This window comes from Aotus nancymaae, unplaced genomic scaffold, assembly GCF_030222135.1.
Source record: "Aotus nancymaae isolate 86718 unplaced genomic scaffold, 86718_ANA_hifiasm-v0.15.2.pri h1tg000033l, whole genome shotgun sequence".
Lineage (NCBI taxonomy): Eukaryota > Metazoa > Chordata > Mammalia > Primates > Aotidae > Aotus > Aotus nancymaae.
Window position 1 is genome coordinate 23518643 of NW_026988447.1, and position 15412 is coordinate 23534054.

Here is a 15412-nt window from a genome sequence, read left to right on the forward strand (position 1 = left end):
AGGTCAGGCGCGGTGGCTCACGCCTGTAATCCCAACACTTTGGGAAGCCAAGGCGGGTGGATCACTTGAGGCCAGGAGTTGAGACTAGCCTGGCCAACATGGTGAAACTCCCTCTCTACTAAAAATATAAAAAATTAGCTCAGCATGGTGGTGCACACCTGTAATCCCAGCTAATGGGGAGGGTGAGGCATCAGAATTGCTTGAACCTGGGAGGCAGAGGTTGCAGTCAGCCGAGATCACACCACTATACTCCAGCCTAGGCGACAAACTGATGCCCCATCACAAAAAAATAAATAAATAAATAAAAAGTACCTGAAGTAGAAGTCCACTTGTAAAATTCTTCTTGAACCCTCTAGTCACTCAGGTCTTTCCAGGATAGGCACCCCAAATCTCAGTTCCTCATTCAAGATCTGTAAGCAACCATCCCTGGGCCTTTTTCATTCAGAGCCCTCCTGCCCCTGTCAAGTAAAATTCGATTCCTCTCTGGATCCTTTCTTTCCCAAGTCCCAAAGCCTAAAGGGTTCTGCATCCCTCCTTTCATTTATGTAGAAATACTATTTCTGTCAAAAGCCTACATTTTGCAATTTATTTTCCTTTCAGAATCTTTCCTTCACTACCTGTTACCCAAACAAGGTAGTGAAGTCCTTCTTCCTTCCTCCATGCTCCTTGTAGGACCTGTTTTAAGTAATTGATTTGTTTGGTACTTTTTCATTGTGTTTTGTGAGGTACTTTTTCATTGTGTTTTGTGACTGATTCTCACTTGAATTTCATAGGTAATGATAATCACCTTGGCTATTTCCTAACCTCATAACCCATTTATGCCTGAGGTTGTAATTTTTTGTATTTCTGCAATCAGACTTTGGTGATGACCTTGAGCAGTAGGATATAAATAATTCCCACATGCTTAGTGTTCCAATAATGGAACACTAGGCATAAATGGGGTAATCTAATCTAGTTTTTTGAGACAGAGTCTTGCTGTGTTGCCCAGGCTGGAGTGCAATGGTGCAATCTTGGCTCACTGTAGCCTCTGCTTCCTGGGTTCAAGTGATTCTCCTGCCACAGCCTTCTGAGTAGCTGGAACTATAGGCATGTGCCACCATGCCTGGTTAATTTTGTATTTTTAGTAGAGATGGGGTTTACTGTGTTGGCCAGGCTGGTCTTGAACTCCTGACCTCAAGTGATCCACCTGCCTCAGTCTCCCAAAGTGCTGAGATTACAGGCGTGAGCCACTGTGCCTGGCCACAATCTAATATAGTTTTAAAATATATTTTTAAGTATCACCTAAAGAATTGGGTTGAGCTACATAAAAGTGTTATTTTTAATAGGTAAAAAATAGTCAAATATCAATAGTGTTACATGGTTAAATTGAGTATTTTTATTGGAACTCAATAAATGTTCTTAAATGTCTTCTTGTTACCTTCTACCTCAGGATTCATTATGTAGAAACTGCCCCACAATGTCTAAGTCTGTCTCTCTAAAACTTGTAAAACATTTCTCCCCAAACTAATTAAAGGATTCAGTGCTTTTTCCAAATGTCAAGTTCCTATTATAAAAATAAAACATTATATTGTGTAACTAAGATAACAAAGAATTGTATGACATTTCTAGAAATGTAGCAGAGAAGAACAATTCAGGTTGAATGATAATATCTTAAACTTACCCTCTTCTGTAGGATTAAACCCACAGATGTCACAAATACAACGAACCCACTTATTCATCTCCTCCTCGCTGTCTGCTACCAAGTAGAAAATCCGGTCAATAGTGTTGATATCAAAAATGTAGCTGTTTTCAAACTCTTTTTTGTTAAATGTCAATCCAGCATCTACTTGTTGACATAAATTTAAATCAATAATACGAATAGGCTTCTTGGCATGATCATTTTTGTAATATTCCAAAACATCTGGATCTCCTGTTAAACGGCCACTGCGTAACACGAACCATCTCCGCTTCCATGCCTAGAAACAAAACAAAAATATCCATTCAGCATTGAGATAATGTTTTCAAGAAGATGCACGTTTATCAAACGGATTTTACAAATGCATTGTCTAGAGAAAGTCACAGAGTGTGTGTGTGTGTGTGTGTGCATGTGTGTGTTTAACCACAGAATAATCTGCCACTCTGAAAAGCAAAGTTTACTGATACCTCAATTAACTTAATAATGTATATATATTCCGTATCTTCTATTAAATCTCCTACTATATAATATCAAGACAATAAATCAAGGAAGATTTAGTTTTTACTAAATATTAAAAAGTTATGGTTTCAACAAATGGTGTTGGGAAAACTAGAAATCCATATGGAAAAGAAAGAAGCTGGACATTATGCTAAGTGAAATGACCAGTCATAAAAAGACAAATATTGTATGATTCCGCTTATATGAGGTAGTTCAAGTAGTCAAATTCACACAGATAGAAAGCAGAATGGTGGTTGTCAGGGCCTGGGGGTGAGGTGGGGAATGGAGAGTTATTATAGCATTTAATGGGCCTAGAGTTTGAGTTGAAGAAGATAAAGTTCTGGAGATGATGGTGGCCACAGTTGCAATGGCACTGTGAATGTATTAATACTTAATGCTAGTGACCTGTGAGTTAAAAAGTTAAAATAAATTTTATGTTACATATATTTTGCCACAATTTTTTAAAAAGCAACAGATTTTCATGGGTTAGTATCATGACATAAAGAATACACATAAAGCTGCTTCTTCATAAGACTTGCAGATTTTAAACATTTAAAAGATTTCTCTTGTTTTTCTTTTTAGGTGTAGTGGCAAGGAGTAGGGAGGAGAAAAAGGGTTTCAAAGCTTTTTCTGGCTTCTTGCCTGGGAAGCAACTGATTGTGTCTCTCTTAGCCACACAGCCTGTTGTTCAAACACTACACGAATAAGACCTGTATTCTTGAATATGGGATTTAACTCTTAATATTTCTCCTCCTCTTCCCAACAAATATACATGGGCAATCTGGACTACATTCACCACATACCCCCTCCACAAATTCTGGTAAATTCTGAGTTTAATACTACACCTAGAGAAGCCTAAAAATTATTTTGCTATCTCCCTCCCTAAATCTATATTCACCAAATGATAATAGAAGCAGAACCAAATGACAAACAGCCTTCCTCGTCAGCCTTAACCCCCAACATCTGTGTCTGGAAACAAACTTATACCTTACTCCTCTTTGAAGTTATTCCTCAGGGAGGCAGCTAGTTAAGAGGCCTATTTTAGCAAGTCTCAGTCATTTACTAAGAGACATTCTCTGCTCCAGATTGAACATTCTAGGTAAGACTGCCTCAAGAGGACACTCTGGGGCTGGGCGCAGTGGCTCATGCCTATAATCCCAGAACACTGAGAGGCTGAAGTGGGCGGATCACCTGAGGTCAGGAGTTCGAGACCAGCCTGGCCAACATGATAAAACCCCATGTCTACCAAAAAATACAAAAATTAGCTGGGCATGGTGGCAGGTGCCTGTAATCCCAGCTACTCAGGAGGCTGAGGCAGGAGAATTGCTTGAACCCGGGAGTCAGAGGTTGTAGTGAGCTGAGATCACACCACTGTACTCCAGCCTGGATAGAACAAGACTCCTCAAAAAGAAAAGAAAAGAAAAAAAAGAAGCGGGCAGTGGGGACATCCTGGGAAGTGGAAAGACTCAGAAACAAGACATCTTATGAACCCCAATGGAATAAAACATTCCCTTTGCTACTTGTGGGAAGAAAAACAAGTATATAATTCATTATTCCTACCTCAACGAATTGACTAATTGTGAAAAAAATATTTAACATACATGAAAATACTTGAGACTACAGCAATCCAGACAAAATGTCTGCAGAACTATTGCTAAATGAACGGGCATTCCTCTATAGAAAAATTTAGGCAATCCTTTAACAAGAGGATTACTAGAGAAATTTCAAAGGCCTACAAACATTATATAGGTCTTTAATATCATCAATATTTTAAATTAACCTCTCATTCTTTGCATAGCTCAAAGGAAAAAGTAAATAATTCGTGTCCAAGGAGAAGGCAGGGTAGAGTCCTATAGATGTTTTAGATAATACTGAAAAGTCATAAAGTATTAGATTCACAAGATTTTAGCACTGTTTTCTGGACTATAAAAATCCATTTAATATGCATCTACTTACTGCAAAATAAATATCATCTCTTAGTAAAATTATGCCTCTATGGATACTTCCCTATCAAGCAGTAAGCCTTAAAAAGTAATGCAGAAGTAAAGCAAAATAATATAGAATATTGTTATTTACGTAGGGCCCTCAAGAAATCATATCTTTTAGTTAGTGATTTCTCGAGATAGTGAAGCTTCATCTTTAAATACAGAAATGACTTTTTTTTTTTTAATTGTACTTTAAGTTCTGGGGTACATGTGCAGATCATGCAGGACTATTGCATAGGTGCAAGGTGGTTTGCTGCCTTCATCCCCCCATCACCTATACCTGGTATTTCTCCCCTCGTTATCTCTCCCTACCCTCCCCACCCTCCCACTGTCCCTCCTCTAGCCACCCCCCAAATGACCGCAGCGTGTGATGCTCCCTCCTTGGTTCCACGTGTTCTAATTGTTCAACACCCGCCTATTAGTGATAACATGCAGTGTTTGGTTTTCTGTTCTTGTGTCAGTTTTCTGAGAATGATGGTTTCCAGATTCATCCATGTCCCTATGAAGGACACAAACTCATCGTTTTTTATGGCTGTGTAATGACTTTTTAAAACTTTATTGTCTTGTATGCAAATCTTTCTGAAATGCCTTACTACGTACTTCACTAAACATAATCCATTCCCCAATGATTCAGACTAAGTATTATAGGCATCCCTTTCTATACTGTGCTTCAGGAGGCTCTCAGAGGCTGTTGTACTGTATGGGGTGTCATTTGTCCCTATAATATTAATAAACAGTACTGTATTGCTGTGCTTGTATAGTTCATCTTCTAAGTACAGTTTCCTGTCTTTTTTCTCTCAATTTTTATCAACTGTCACTTTTCCCCTCCAATAATAGGGTTTATAGAAGGCTAAACTCTTACCTGCCTCAGGGACTTTGCACATGTTTTTCCCTAAATACGTTATATTCTTTCCCTCACTTTTTGCCTGGCCAACTCCAACCTTTAGGGCTTTTCTTCCCTGACCACCCTCAACACAACCAACTCCAAGGTAAAGTAAAATAATAGCACAGTTTTAGAGACCCTATTTCTTACCTACGTAGTGATTTGTGTAATTTTGCAATTCAATTTTTCTTTGTATTTATTTGTGTAGCATCTAACTCCCCAAACAGACTGAAAAGTTCAAGAAGATAGTGACCACATCTGCTTTATTTGCCATAGCACAGGGCCTGGTACATAGGATATTTGTACAATAATAGAATTCTCCTGAGAGAACAGACTTGTAAAATTTTTGAGATTAGCTTTGATGCATGGGCCACAATGAAGAGTGCTTTCCCAAAGCATCTTCCACTTGAGAAGAAGAGCTCTAATACTGAATATATACATAATAAAATAAACATAACTAAGATAACTTTACCAAAACACATGCATGAAACATCTAGGGAAAATAGAAAAACCAGAAAAGCAAGCAGCATGTCCTTTTGCTACAGCTTATGTGTCATTCTTTGTTTTCCAGCTAACTGTGGTTCCCCCACCCCCTGAGCCATTCCTTGGCTTCCCTGTTGAAATCACATTGTTAAAATTCAAAAAGCCCTTAGGAACTAAAATAAATAATCAAGAAATGAGTAGCAATGAATTGAGGTGCACTAGATATATTGGGCTAGTGATTACAGAGGCTAAGTAGACATTATACAAGACATGAACCCTTACAGCAGGAAATTACAGCATTAAAACACAGAATTTAGCCAAGCAGCACCTGCCATTTATTTATTTATTTTTAACATGGTCCAAATGTGAATGTTTGTCTCAGTCACAAAATGAGTCACCCTCATTGAATCTGGCACAGATTAAACTGGAAAACAAAAGCAATTACATAAACTACACACTTTAATAAGGCAGATACAAAGGTTCTCTGGATTATGGTACAAAGCACAATTTAGCCACAGAATAAAGCTTGATGCTCGACAAGAGAACTGACATCAGCACCCTTGCTAATCACAGCACAAAAGTGTCTCTATGTTTTGTCAGAGCACAAAATGGGCCCACATAAATCAGTCTTTGTTATCTGAAAATATCTGAGATTCTTAAAGTTTGTCCTATTTTTATCCTTGCTGCCTTGGTAGCTCCAGAGAAAGCCGTACACTGCCTTGCCAATCCTGCAAAGCAGTAGCAGACAAAAAGGACAGGCTTTCTAGAAACCTTCAAAACCAAATACTCAAAGTAATTTTAAACAAAATTCACAAAAAAAATCATTGTAATGATTAGACTTCCATTATAAGCAGGTAATGAAGAAACGGAAATTTGTAAGATGTCTGCATAGTTGAGAAGGACTATGTAAAAACTTATTTTGTAGTCATTTCTTTTGTGCAATAGTCACTCCAATTTTGAATTGAACAAATAATGTCCTTAACAAGAAGTCAACAGTTAAGTCTGCATTTTGGGGTAACTTAGAATTACCAAAATCTGAATCCAATTCCCTATGTTTAGTGACTGCTTCCTCTGCCTATAGGATAAAACCCAAACTCCAGCAGGGCACACAGGACCCTTCAATCAACTCCTGCCTCATCTCCACCCACAAATCTCTCCAGCCTCACGTCTCGCCTCTCTGCCTTGCAACCACATTGGAAATGCCTGCAGTTTCCAAACACTCTGCTCTGTCCTGCGTCTGGCCCCTTGGCACAAAATCTACCCCCTAGATCCAGCTCAGTCCTCTTTGGGGCACCATCCCTGAGCTGGCTCTCAGCTCTCCATTTCCACCTTGTTCCTAAATCATTTCATATCGGTACATTTGAATGTACTGAGGGCTGGAGCCATTTTAACCTTTTGTCTTTCCTATTCCCTGAGCACCCCAAGGAGGTACTCAGTCAGTATCTGCTAAATATGCAATCAAAAATTTTTGAGGCAAGGATAAAAATATAGAAGCTCTCATACTATTTATGCATTACAGGGATAGTGGCACGACTGCAATCCGGCCAGTCCATTCAAGAAATGTTCAGGCAAGGGTAGAGGTGTGTAAACAAATTAATTTGTTTTAAAAACTCTACAGACATATGAGAGGTGTTTTTAAAGATCATTTTAAAAGAAGCGTTCTTTTAAATATTTTCTGTATTTAGCAAATTGGATATACTAACCTGTAGAACTGTCACACTAAAGCTAGGTCTTAAGACAGGCTTATCACACACCCTAGAGTATGGGTATGTACATGCTGGCAAGGAAGTACCGATGGAGTCCCACTATTTGGTGGAAAGAAAACATTTTTTAACCTAGATTAGCCCCAAACCATTATTGGCTGTAATGTTACTAACAAATTCACAAAATTTGCCTAATTAACCTAACTAGCAAATGGCTTCTGCTTTAAAGAAAAACATTGTAACTGCTGTACACCCCGTTTTGTGAGTTCTCTATGGTATAAACGAAAGCTCACATGCCTGGTGTGATGCCTGCCAAGATTCCCTAATCTTTTCCCTGTACCTTTAGTGGAAGAGCCAATTATTGAGGAAACAGACAATATATGGGCAGGCAAGAGAGAAGATCAGAGAATAGATTCTGTGCCCTGAATGGAGAACTTTGCTTCAAAAAAAAACAAAAAAAATGCTTGGGCTTCACCTCAGACCAACTAAATTGTAGTATATGGGGGTGAGAGGTGAAGAGAATAGGCAGCTTTAAACACTCAACAGATGATTCTAATGTGCTACCAAGATTGAGAACCATAGATCCAATCAATAGCATTATATTGCTCTTTAAAGTAAAATTTCAAAAAAAAAAAAAAATCACAGGTCCTTTCAAGCTTATGTCTAATTCTTCATTTTCTTATATTAATACCTTTTGCTTATGCCAATGCAGTCGCTTATCTTCCTATTTTTGTTCATAATATTTACCCCACTGGCAAATATCTTTCAAAGCCAATCCATTCTTCAGGGTTCTTTTTTCCCAATCTTCCCCTTTCCTCCCCACACCCTCCATTTCTACCACTGACAATCAATTACTGCCCTACAATATCTCTTGCACTGCTGTAGAATAGACTGGAACAGTCTATTATTTCACATTTCCAAACTCTCCAAATACTTATGAATTATTTTCCCAATGGACATTAAGCTCCTTGAAAGCTAATTTTTTTTTTTTTTTTGTATCTGCAACAGCATTTCACACATTGTAAGTGCCCAAAGCCTTGGTGAGATGTTGTCCATCAGAATGATCATCACAGAGAACCACTGAGATTAAATGGAAAGATTTCGAGGTTGGGGGGTGGGTAAGTTCAACATTGTTATTGAAGTCCAAACTCCTTCAGCAAAATGGCATGTAAGGCTCTTCCAAACCACACTTATCTGTCTCATCTCTCCAAACTCTCACCTCCACAGATGGCCTCAGACAGCACCCACATGGTCCTTGTTGCTTTTTCAGTCTGAAACACCTTATCTCCCTCACCATGAGCTTCTACTCATCCTTCAAGACCTAGCTCAAGACCAGTTCCTTAAAGCTTTCCTCAACTTCCCCTGAGATAAAGCATCAGCTCCAGCTCCTTTCAACTCTAACAAGCCCATTCCCTTAAGCACTTGAAAAAGAACTCTGTACTGCATCCTGGAGTCTCTCCATAGTTGTTAAGCCCTAACAAAGTATACTTTGTCCAGATAGCTGAAGAGCAACACTTTCTACATTCCTGAGCCAACTGCCCTTCTTCCAGGAACCCTCACCACTGTAATTTTACTAACCCTTTCTTTTCTTAAGAAAGTGTGGGGGAAAAAGTACACTGGAATTTTTTATGTTGAAATCTCTTAAAAGGTATTTCGCAACTGATATTTAAGGAAAGACCATTACTATGACTTCTTTAGAATTTGAAATTTCAATATACTCTCAGAAATCTGTAAAATGTCAGGGTTAGGATGTGTGTTTCACAAGATGAAAATGCTGTTTCTGATTAGATAGATTGTAATCTAATTTTATCAGCAGAATAATGGTCAAGTAAACTATGGGACATCTACACTATAAAGCTAGGCAAGTCATTCAAAAAGTGAGACAGATCTATATACAGGAGCAATGTCCCCAAGACAGTTGTTAAATTAAAAAAAAAAAAACCAAGGTGTGGAATTGTACATGTGGTATATAATTCCGTTTGTGTGAAATAACTGTGTGTTTGTACCAACATAGCACAAATCGTGTGTTTGTACAAACATAAACTATATTTAGAGAACACGTCTGGAAGGACACATACGAAGTTGTTCACTGTGATGACTAGGAAATAGGCATGAAAGGGCCAAATGAGTTTCATATTTTTATTTTATATACTTTATATTTTTTCAAAATGTTTCCATTTATTGCTTTTATAATTTTAAAAATTACGTGTTTAAAATAATCTAGGAATGATGTGTATAAAACAAAAAGTTTATGTATATAGGGAAATGCTATATTATTACTCTGCAGTTAGTGAATGGATATTTAACCTTTCTTTTAAATATAGAATTCCGGGACACATGTGGAAGGAGTCTTAGCCAGGAAATAGCCCAGACAGATAAAGAGTAACAACTTTGTTTTAAAGACTGACACTTAGGGGGTTAAACAAACAAATAAGGAAAGTTGGGAACACTTAAAATAGAGGTATAAATTTATTTTTCTTTCCTTAAATCATCATAATATATTGCTTTAATTTTCTTTAAAAACCATGCAGTAAATGGTAACACATTTAGATATTTAAATATCTAAAATAAGCAATTTGGGAATTACTTTGGCTATTAAAAATATTTCCATAAAACTATTACTAGGGTAAATAAAATAAAGAAAAACAAATTAACCATGAAGCAGGGACAAAGGAAAATCATTTGCTTTAAAAGACTTGAGTTGTTTTCCAGGAAGCACCATCTTTTCTCATAGAGCAAAATAAGGAAAAAACAGGCTCGGTGGAAGTTTCCACTCCACTGGCTCTATCATTATGATCATCTGTTCCAAACACACACAAGCCTAAAATTTCCTGTTTTCAAACTATTGTCACCATTTTTTAGCCTTGTGCTATCCGAGCTAACTTTAGCTTAGTAATATAAACAAAAGAATACACTGAAAATAATGCAGAACATTGCTTAGATCTAAGCTTTCACTGTTCCATAAACTTAAAATATTAGAGTTTATATACATTGCCAGGATACAACAAATTAGTTGGAAATAAAACAATTTCATGAGAAGAAAAAAATCAAATTTAACTCAGAAATACTACAGTAGCTGGAAAGACTTCAGGAATTTTGGATTATCAATAATAGTACATATACTTTACTTGTTGAAACTACTGCTAAATTAATGCCTACCTCAAAGCCTACGAATAAACACTACATAAAATCCTAGGCATAAGCACTACATAAACAGAAAGCCAAAAAACAAGCTCCTTAGAATTTAATATACACAGGTGGTTCTTAAACCTTTTCTGGGTCATAAACTGCTTTGAGCATCTGATTAAAGCAATGGAAACTTTTCTTAGAAAAAAGTCATTTGGGTAATATTGTACAGTTTCAAGGGTTCACAGGATCCCTGTTAACACATTAAGAACCCTGAAAATAGGACCAGATTTTAATACATCTTACTACAGAGAACGATTTGGTATGAGGCTGGTCTGCCTTGGACCCCAATTAAGGAAATTTATTTATTAAGTTCCACTGGAAAGTATGTCACCTCATGGCTGTATTAATTCTCAATATAGCATTGTGGGGCAAGTTGAGTGTATTTTTACTTGAAAGTACCATTTTGCTGGGCGCGGTGGTGCATGCCTATAGTCTCAACTACTCTGGAGGCTGAGACTGGAGGATCGCTTGAGCCCAGGAGTTTTGGGCTGTAGTGCACTATGCCGATCAGGTGTCCACAATAAGTTCCGCATCAATATAGTAACTTCCTGGGAGCAGAGGACAACCAGCTTGCCTAAGGAGGGGTGAACCGGCCCAGGTAGAAAACAGAACAGGTCAAAACTCTTGTGCTGATCAGTAGTGGGATAGTGCCTGTGAATAGCCACTGCACCCTAGCCTGGGCAACACAGCAAGACCCTGTCACAAAAAAAAAAAAAAAAAAAGAAAGTACCACTTCATTTCTCTCCTCATATTCCCAATTGTTAGGGCTGTGCCCACACTCTAACTGGTGGTTTTGCAGGCTTCCTTACCCTAACCAAGAGGAGGCTGGAAAAGTGAGAAACTGGCTAGGAGCTGAACAAAGTTAAACACACAATGTTCCATGTGAGTAGGATAGTGGCCTGGGGTGACTCACAGCTCAGTGTGTACTGAGAAGAAAGGCCACTGGCCTTGGGTCCACTGGATCTCGCCCTTTTCTTACCACCATGTGCAGTCAGTCAGTGAGCTCAGGTCATGATGTGGGCATAGGAAAATGGGGGTATAGAGTTCACTCCATCTTTTGAGACTGGCTTTTGGCCTACTTCTGGCCAAGACAAGAGTTAGTTGGAGTTTATATACAATCTGGCCAGCTAGAGATTTGGAACACGAGTTGCAGCTAGTGAAGAACAAGTATATACCTACCTCTGTCTTCTGTTCATCTCCCTAAGAACTTGTGAAGGCAGAAGTGGTGCAAATGTCCAGGCAGACTCCTACCAATCTAGCTGAATACAACAAAAAATGCCAATAAAGAGCCATAAGCAATGCCATGAGCTCCAACACATGTCTATAGTCATTGAACCATTAATTCCATTTCTAGGAATCTCAGCAAAGTAAATAATGCAAAAATGTGGCTAAATACCTAGGCACCAAAATATTCAGCACAGTATTGTTTATATAAGTAAACATTTGAAACAATCTAAATATTCAATAGAAGGTAAGATAATCAACTATCCCAATTTTTCTAAGACTGTCCTGTTTTTAGCTCTGAAAGTTCCACATCCTAGAAAATGGCTCAGTCCTGGGCAAACCCAGATGGTTAATCACTGTAGGAAACTGAGTAAATAAACTATGATATATCACCATACAGGAGTCTTACATGGCCATCAAAGTGATGCTAAGGAATGACATTTTCTTAAAGAGTTTTTTTTCTCCCATGGTTTGCAAAATTTCCAAAATACTGAGAAATCATGGTAAGAAACTCATCTTTTCCATTTGGAGTAGTAGATGGAATTTGGTGTAAAGGAATATTGGCAATACCTTTCTCTCTGCAAATTCTGGCTCTCCTGTCACCTCAGCCAGGTCAAGCTGACTACTCCGGGATGTCCACAGCACCTCATGCAAACCTCCATCATGGCACTCTCCCTCGGCATTTCAATCAACCCTTTGTACAGCTGCTTTCTTTCCCCAAGACTCTGTCTTATTCCTCTTTAAGTGTTCAGCATAGTGCACAGCATACAAGGACTTGGTGGTTAAAAGGCATGGGTGATAACTGTTACCTGAATAAGTGAACAAATCAATGAATGTTTTCATTCATTTGCTGATGATGCTGCCTCTGTTCTTCACTAACTTGGTCTTCAGTTATAATGGATGATGCAACAAACCAATAGTGGGTTTTCTTATTGTTGTAAGAATTCAGCCATAAACTCTCAAATATCCAGCCCACAAGGCTCAGTGAACAAAAAGTGAAACTAACTCAATCAGGGAATAAGTCAATATGAACCCTGGAAATGAAACCGTGCCAATATGCTAATATTAGGTGCCTAACAATTTCACAGTGACTACAGTACTATGAGAAGGTCCACACATTTTAGTCACTGAACATTATTTGTTAGCATTTTTATGTGTGTGTGTATGTATACATATATATATAGTTATATAGTCTCTCTCTGTATATCCATACGTGTGTGTGTGTGTGTGTGTGTGTGTGTCTGTGTCTATAATGACTTCCCAGTCTCTCAGAGGGTAGAATGTAACGTCATTACAGAGAATAAGGACAAAATGGCATATGATATAAAGTATAATGTCAAGGTCCATTTGACATTTAATAACATCTTATTTAAATAAAGAACAAGACTATGAGAAAATATAAAGTGCAATTATATATATGTATGTGTGTGTGTGTATGTGTGTGTGTGTGTGTGTGTGTGTATATATATATATATATATAAAGAACAAGACCATGAGAAAATAAACATTGTTGTTTATGCAGTAGAAAATTCACGTCACCTCTCAAATTAAAGACACAAAAGTTTCCCATACAGAGGCAAATTCTAATTGCAGTTTTAGAGAAGTGCTGTCTGACAGAACTTTCTGTGATAATGAAAATGGTTGTGTTGACCATCTTAGGATCCACCAGCCACATGTGACTACAAAACCTGAAAAGTGGCTGATGCAACTGAGGAACTGATTTTCTAACTTATTTAACTTAAATTTAGCCACATGTGTCTAGAAGCTATCATATGGACAATGCAGTTTTTTGTTTTTGGTTTTGAGACAGGGTCTCGCTCTGTTGTCCAGGTTGTGTGCAATGGTGCAGCCGTGGCTCACGGCAGCATCAACCTCCCGGGCTCAAGCAATCGTCCCACCTCAGCCTCTCCAGAAGCTGGGACCACAGGTGCATGCCACCACGCCTGGTTAACTTTTAAATTTTCTGGTAGAGATGAGGTCTCAGGAAGTTGCTCAGGCTGGACAGTGCAGTTTTAAAGGACATTTCTTCAACTTAAGGGATAAGCAGTATCAATTGCTGAAGAAGGTACAGCTCTAATAAGAAAATCCACGATAAATATTTAAATTGTGTAATGCTACTGTAAGCAGTTGTGTCTGAGATCCTAGTAAGTATGTGGGCCTATTTCCTAATTTCATTGTGTTCCACAAACTTACTCTACCCTAAAATTGCGTCTCATGTATACTGTTATTATCATGATTAGGAAAAGAAATGCTTGCTTAAATAAAATTGATCATTAATAAAATACACCAATAACAATCTAGAATTTTTCAATGAAAATTTATCTTCAAAAAATGAACTGATTTCTAAATTCTACTTTGTGTTCAGCTATCCAATCCAAAATCATTATTTCTGGGTTAGAACTGCTGTTTTGAGTCTCCAGAAAAACATACAAAACATTCCCATTTTCTTTTCTTAGTTTCTTATCGAACATTCACAATTTAGAGCAAAATAAAACACTGCTATATTAAGACTTGGATCACTCTTTAAAAACAACACTTTCACATTAAGAAGTAGAGGGAAAGCACTGAAGTCTTACAAATCAAATTTCAAATTTCCATAATTATGTTTATATGTAAAAAGCCAAAATAATGCTTAAATATCATTTTCTTCTGAACATAAAACTCAGTCTAAAGCTTCCAGAACAAGATAAATGGCAGTGAAAAGTTTCTTTAGAAAGACATCCTTCCAAACAAATAAATTACGTATTCTGGAGCCACTGACTATAAACTACATTTAGTCCAATAAGCAAGAATGAGTAACTTCATCCAAAGAGAAGAACTAAGTACAAGGTTGAATGCAAGAGAAAAATTATGGCACAGATAATGAAATCAAGGTCTCTGATGCAAATGTGGAAGGCTCAGCCCATCTCCCTCTTTCCTCATGAGGGCTAGGAGTGTCACACTTTCATAAAACACGATTCTTAGGGGAAAACAATTCTTCATGGATGCACCATGCAGATAATGATCCCATCATAAAAGAAAAATGATTGCCTATTTATTTCTTTTTGTTTTCAATAAATCCAAGTGCCATCTTGACCACTTTATGGTGTCTGGCCCTAAAATGAGCCCAGCTTTCTTTTTCCTGTCAACTTTCATCTCCCTCTCCAGTACCCAAGCCTTATAACCTTTGGTCAACAGGAAACAGATACAATGGACTGAAAATAACAGCGGCTGTAAGGATTTGTATATGCATGATTTAATGCTTGAGGACAAGGAGAGAAGTGTTGAAGGAAAACAGAAAATGACTAGCTACTTCTGCCAGAGAAATAACAGTGCCATCTGGCAGGACCCAACTCATCTTGAGCTCCAAGCAAAATTGTTACCAGTTCATAAAAGCTAAAAAAAAAAAAAAAAAAAGAAGAAGAAAAAAAAGAAAACAAGTACACTATGTATAGTAATACAATCACCCAGATAGACAGACAGAGGGATAGACAGACAGACCATGTGCAGTTGACGCAAGATAACTCATACACTCATCTGCTTTAAACGTGTTAGAAACCCAGTGAGACAACCAGAGTCATTCACCAACTGCTGGCATCTGAGGTAACAGACAACAACCGACTGTGTCTGACTTGCCAACTTGGAAGTTCACTAAAGTCTGTAAAAGCTAAAAATAACCACATAAACATGTTTACAGCATTTTAAAAATACAGGATCTGCACTGTCTTCTAAATATAAACCTTGAGTTTGGAGCACAGGGATTGGCTTTGGGTTTTCAGAGAGGGCATCTGGA

General features: G+C 37.8%; 1 protein-coding gene across 4 annotated transcripts in view; it reads right to left on the reverse strand.

Annotated features, from left to right (window-relative positions):
- The window catches only part of GAB1 (GRB2 associated binding protein 1), a 132160-nt gene that overhangs the window by 51843 nt on the left and 64905 nt on the right, over positions 1 to 15412 (reverse strand). For all 4 annotated transcript variants that reach the window (XM_012453978.3, XM_012453980.3, XM_012453979.3 and 1 more), the window contains exon 2: positions 1661 to 1955. In XM_012453978.3, the coding sequence (XP_012309401.1) occupies positions 1661 to 1955 (295 nt within the window). The remainder of the gene's footprint in view (positions 1 to 1660; positions 1956 to 15412) is intronic.